Raw genomic sequence first — 5,637 nt, 5'->3', positions numbered from 1 at the left:
ATTTTACTATTATGTAAATTCAGTAAAAGGTAATATGTTAAAATATTTTATGTTTTGTACTTACGAATGATTTTATTTAAAGGGGTTATTTCAAATGTTTGTCAATGAGAACAAAATGAGAATTTTAGTATTCTATGTTAAAATTTATTGGGGAAACTAGACTTTAGAAACGATTTGTGGGAAAATTAACTTTGCTGGATAGATGTGTGAAAGTATGTGTAACTATACTAAAATAAAGATATTAAAGAAGGGATCCATAGTACGAATTTGGAACATGTCCTAGGGTTCAAGTCCCAGAGTTAAACATCGTCGGAGAGTACACCATCGCCTATCTTCTGTCTGGAGGAGCCTGGACCAGTATCACCTTCTTGGAGGCCTGACAACCATCTGGGGACTATCAGTTTGCAAACCATGGACGTCTTCTCACCAGTAGACTGTCTCCGGCTCAGATCATCTCACTGAAGCTCCACCAAGGATTGAAGACAGCATCCGTGAAGTGATGAGTACCCTTCACCATGTTACACATCAATATTTTCAAGTTTAATGATTAGGCCTATATTCGTGTTGTAAAGTAGGAAAGTATGGACTTTGGAGAGGACAAGAAGTTTTAGGGGGATTTTTATATATAAGGTTTGATCGATCAAAGAAAGGGGAGGGCAAAATAAAAGGGGGGGGGTTAGTAATGATTGTAATGTTTATTTTGGTTAAGTGAAGATATTAATTTTGTTAATTTTCTAAGGTCAATATCATACTGAACAATTGTTAGTTTTAAGAGTTTATTTCATTATATTGGATTTTTACTGGAATAATAAGACTTCTTATTTCAGCATGCCCTTCTTGCCTCCTTTCACAGCACGTTATACTTGATTTTAAATTTAAGACACTTAGGTGTGTCAGTTTATAAATACGCCCGGATGCAGCTGCTTGATCTACACGTAACCGTCACCGGATGCTCTAAATAAGAATGTCGCTTTTACTAAGCCACGTGTCGCTTTTCTTGTCAAAGCCAAGCCATCTGACTTTTATTTTATCTCCTTTCCGCTGTAACACTCTTTCAACTAAATATACATCTCCGGTCTTTGATTTATTTAGCTCCTGTTCATAAAACCCTCCCTTTAGTATTTCACCATTATGGTCTTTGAGTACATATGTAGGTGGTTTTGTCGGTTTGATGGCGTAAATGGTGAAAACCTCGTTTGTCCAGTTTGGCAGATAGCCTTTAGTAAAAATTCTTTTATACTTGCTAATCCTAACACTATCCCCCAGTTTAAATTTTGGTGCCACCCTTTTTCCCTTCTTGTTTATCCTTTTTAATATTTCCTTTACATTCTTTTGTTTCACATCTTTTGGTTTCATACCAATTGTTTTATGTACCGAGTTATTATATCGTTTGAGAATATCAGGAAGTAATGACAACCATTCATATGTACCCTTTGCGGTAAACTCTTTCCACATCCACTGTTTCAAAGTTCTGTTATATCTTTCCACGATACTAGCTTTTAAATCAGAAAACGTAGAATAATGGTTAATTTTATACTTTTTCATGAGAGCACCAATATGTTTATTAAACCATTCGGTTCCTTGATCGGTTTGAAAGTGTTTCATCTTATGTTTTATCAAAATAGGTTCAAGTGCCTTAGCAACTGCCGGACCTGTCTTATCTTTTAACGGGACTGCAAACCCGAGTTTTGAAAAACAATTGATCATAGTCATGATGTACCGATTACCTTTATTTAGCTTTGCATAAGGCTGCATCTCTACGAGATCGGCCTGGTACAAATCATTCAACCCTTTAAGAGTCACTTTCCGTCTAGTGTAATTTTTTCTAGCAGGTTTGTGTAGCTCTTCAGCTATAGCACGTCTGACATCCATTGTTAAAATGATACAACTTGACAGTGTATTGATAATTTATTAAGTTTTTAGAAATGCTGGGGCCCCTCCACCGCCGCAGCTCGTGATGGCCTCCAAAAACAAACTAGTTGCCACCTCCGTTTATTTTTTTGTTTTACAAACATTTAGTTTTTACAATATTTACAAGTGACTTTATGGAAGATAAATAACGGAGTCATGCAAATGCGGCATGTTTCTTTGGGGAGTTTAAATTTTGGATACATGTAGTTACCTCTTCGCTTTAAGCGAGAAGGAAGATCAACCATTCTTCCACAGTCAATACATAACCTACTAGAGCCTCTAAAAGACTCGTAGTAGTTTAGGGTTACATAACCACAGTTTTCTCTATGACAGTTCAAAATGTCCTGCCTTAGCGTTGATGGAAGATCAACACTTTCTTTTACATAAGGGAAAAGGATAACATTTGTGCAAATTTCCCTAATTGAAAGCTCAGACAAGGACAACATGATGGCAAGAAGGTTCCAAATAGAATAGTCTTTTTATTTGCCCCCCAGAAAAGCTGCGGCCCCTCCACCGCCGCAGCTCGTGACGGCCTCCAAAAACAAACTAGTTGCCGTCTCCGTTCCCCAAAATTTCTCTCACCACCTTCTCAAGGATGGGATCAAAGATTGTAGACAGGAACATCTTCTCAATCTGGTCCAATTGTATAGACGTGCTGCACAGATGGTGCATCTATCTCTTGGAGTCTTAAATTTTGCTACACATACAACTGTTCCAAACCGTCGAAAATAAATATTCGCTGCCTCTCCACAATCCTTACAAAACTCTTCATTGTCGAGAAAACAAATATGGTAGTAGACATAGCCACAGTTTTCATGGTGGTAATTGAATATATAATCTTTAATCACAGGTGGGATTGCTGCTTGCTTTACAGCACTTAAAAGAAACATGTTATCAGTAATTGTTCTAGCTGTGAGCTCAAGTAGGGACAACATAGTGGCGAGAAGGTTCCAAGTGGAATGACACTCACCCCTCCACACATGGTTTACGGGCCTTTCGGCCGCGCCAGTGACCTTCATACATGGTTTACAGGCTTTTTAGTCAGCCGTGCCAGTGACCTTCACACATGGTTTACGGGCTTTTTAGTCAGCCGCGCCAGTGACCATCATTCACACATGCACAAGGAGTAGCTCAAGTCCTTCCAGATTTGAACGCCTCAATGTACAAACACATTCAAAAATAGCCCCACTCCAGTTGGATCTCAGCCACCATGTGTTTCGCATCGTGTTTCGGCTGGATATTCTCCATCAAGCGCGACGAGCCGTCGCCGTTTATCGTCAAGACCAGGGTGGTATTTCTTAGACCGGTGGAGCCAATCTACGAAAAACTTCGACCCTTGGATCTCAGGCCACCACCGTTACCACCGAGAAACACAGAATATGCCACCATAAAGGTATGTAGTGATAGTGGAGAGGGGAGCGCAACACATGTGCAGCATGTGCAACATGTGTTTAGTGTCCAACATGATCTCTCTGATGCTGATCGTTCATGATTTTGTTCAACATTATTTATATCGCAGAGTATGTGAATTTTTTAATTTGATTGAAGAAGACAACGATTCAGACACAGACTCGGAATTTGGGGTCAATTGGGGACCAGGAGGGTGGAACGGGTGGAACGAGGTGGATATTGGGGACTGAGGGGAGTTGAGTGACAGTGATAGTAGTGATTCAGGAGTTGAGATTTTGGTGAGTTTTTTTGAATTTTAAACCCATATGGGAGTGTATCATAATTGCTACCATATTTCCTTTTTGGTCCAGTAATTTTAAACTGTTTGACCTCACTGATTGTAACTATATTCCTATCCTTTGTTCGTCTGATTCCATTTTCCTCAATGTCCATTGTTTGTGCAGCATCACCCAGGACCATCTCTTTCAAACTGTCAAATCCAATCTTTTTAGAAGTTTTCATATTTAATGTAAGCCCTTTTACTTTACAAACGGGAATCAATTTTTGTTTGTTTGTTGACCACACCAGGTATGCATAGGTTTTTGGCCCTCCAGATACAAACTCTGTTATGTATGAACCTGGTCCATACTCGGCCAACTCATCGGTCATTTCCCCTAGATAATCTCCCGTGGGAACTCTGTACAAACCACCCTTGTATACATACAATACAGAATCAGTATCATAATACAACACTTGACCACCTAAAGCATCTAGATGCTCATAGAGCTTCAATCTCGCTTGGGCAGTAGTGTAAGCTGCCAACACAACATTTACATTTTGCAATGGCTCCCCAACCTCCTCAATATACTCCCAGCTAACAACAAGAACCTCATCATTGACAATCTGTACTCTATTTACATCAATTTCAGGACTGGTTAACATTTTGAAAAGTGTTTTTGGGTCCCTGACAATCGTAGCTTTGGTCTGATTTTCACGCTGTCCAAATTTTCCCCAAAACGAGTTCAACATAAGCTTAGCTAACGACCTTAAGCCACCATTTTTTACAATTTTGTCTTTTTCTAGTTGGACACCCTCTTTCTTAAAATAGTCGTCAATGTACTTGTTTTTGTCCTCGTCTGTTTCACACCAACCTGGGTACCCAGATGCTTCCTGTTTCATTTTTAAAAATTTATTTATAAAATCAGTAAACAATCCCCCATTTTCATATGTGGCTACCTTATACTCCCAAAGTTCATACATGTCAAGCACAACATAACCCTTTTCTACAGCTTTACGAACTTCGTCCATGGTCCAGGTCCCAATAAGTGCTCTGTCACCACTTTCGTGGTCGCAATCACTTTGAATCTGACCATCTCCACAAGTCGCGCACAAAACAAACATTAACTTGTCATTCATTTTGGCTGGGAGAACGGGGTGATAGAGCTCACGAGGTGGAAGTACTTTACACTTTAATAGACCCTCAACATTGAGACCTCTCTGTCTACACTCTTTGTCTCCTACATAGATCGTTGGATGGCCTACAGGGTACTTGCCATATTTACATACCCAGGGATAGAGAGAGCATACATCCACGTATTCAATGGTTTCCCCTTCGGCGCATTTGTGATAGGTTTTGGCATTCCCGGTTCGGCCCCCAAAAAAAGCTTGCCTCGGATTCAGAGGTAAATTGTTGAGTATCGGCAACTTGTCTAGATGTTTTAGGTTTTCTGTCTTTTTTAACTTTCTAAATTCACATTCCCACATTTGTACAACGTTATCACCCAACTTTGCTATTTTAGATTTAGTCCGTTCATATCGCAAATGGAGTGAGTCAGAGGGGTCCTCTTTCAAAGCAAGTTCCCGGTCGTAGGGAAAGCATTTAGGACATCCGTGCCAGTAGCAGCCTTGAAATTCGTAAATATTCTGACCGTCAAACCCATCTACTTTCAGTTTATTGATCTTAACTTCTTTTCCACGACCAGCGTGTTCAATTCTAACTCCACGTTTCTCCTCTTCCCATAATAGCCACTGTAACGCGATTGCCGATTGAGCGTCTGTAAGCCTATACCCGTTTTTAGGAACGATGCCGATGGTGTCCATTGTGAAACAACAAGTTAATTTTGAACTTTGGGTTCTCTACATTTCCCTCAAAGTAGACATCACGTCCTTTCCTGTCATAGTTATACACAACAATTTTGTAGTCCCTCAAAAACCCCTGAAATTTTTCAAGTTCTGGGATGCCAGCTCCACCTTCTGGCATTTCAACCCTAGCTCGGCACACAAGTTCTTGAGCCCTAACAGTCTGTCTTTTTCCATCATCTTTCCTTACTGCGTTGT

General features: G+C 39.9%; 1 protein-coding gene across 1 annotated transcript; it reads right to left on the bottom strand.

The window, feature by feature from the left end:
- Positions 1 to 3,495: 3,495 nt before the first annotated feature.
- On the bottom strand, positions 3,496 to 5,400 carry LOC128984531 (uncharacterized). Its single transcript, XM_054403862.1, has 2 exons — positions 4,025 to 5,400; positions 3,496 to 3,790 (listed from the first exon to the last, which is right to left on the bottom strand). The coding sequence occupies exons 1-2, from the start codon at positions 5,398 to 5,400 to the stop codon at positions 3,496 to 3,498; spliced, it is 1,671 nt and encodes a 556-aa protein (XP_054259837.1).
- Between the last annotated feature and the right edge of the window lie 237 nt (positions 5,401 to 5,637).

This window comes from Macrosteles quadrilineatus, unplaced genomic scaffold (assembly GCF_028750875.1).
Source record: "Macrosteles quadrilineatus isolate MER2022 unplaced genomic scaffold, UCM_ALF_1.0 Scaffold_2__2_contigs__length_208266976, whole genome shotgun sequence".
NCBI classification, from domain to species: domain Eukaryota; kingdom Metazoa; phylum Arthropoda; class Insecta; order Hemiptera; family Cicadellidae; genus Macrosteles; species Macrosteles quadrilineatus.
This window is presented reverse-complemented; position numbering and strand designations above follow the sequence as displayed.

Bases quoted from the DNA above. Each gene is read 5' to 3' on its own strand.
- LOC128984531 (XM_054403862.1), bottom strand. From the start codon at position 5,400: ATGGACACCATCGGCATCGTTCCTAAAAACGGGTATAGGCTTACAGAC. The intron at 3,791-4,024 runs GTATGTATACAA...TGGATTTGACAG, and splicing joins TATGATACTGATTCTGTATT to TTTGAAAGAGATGGTCCTGG.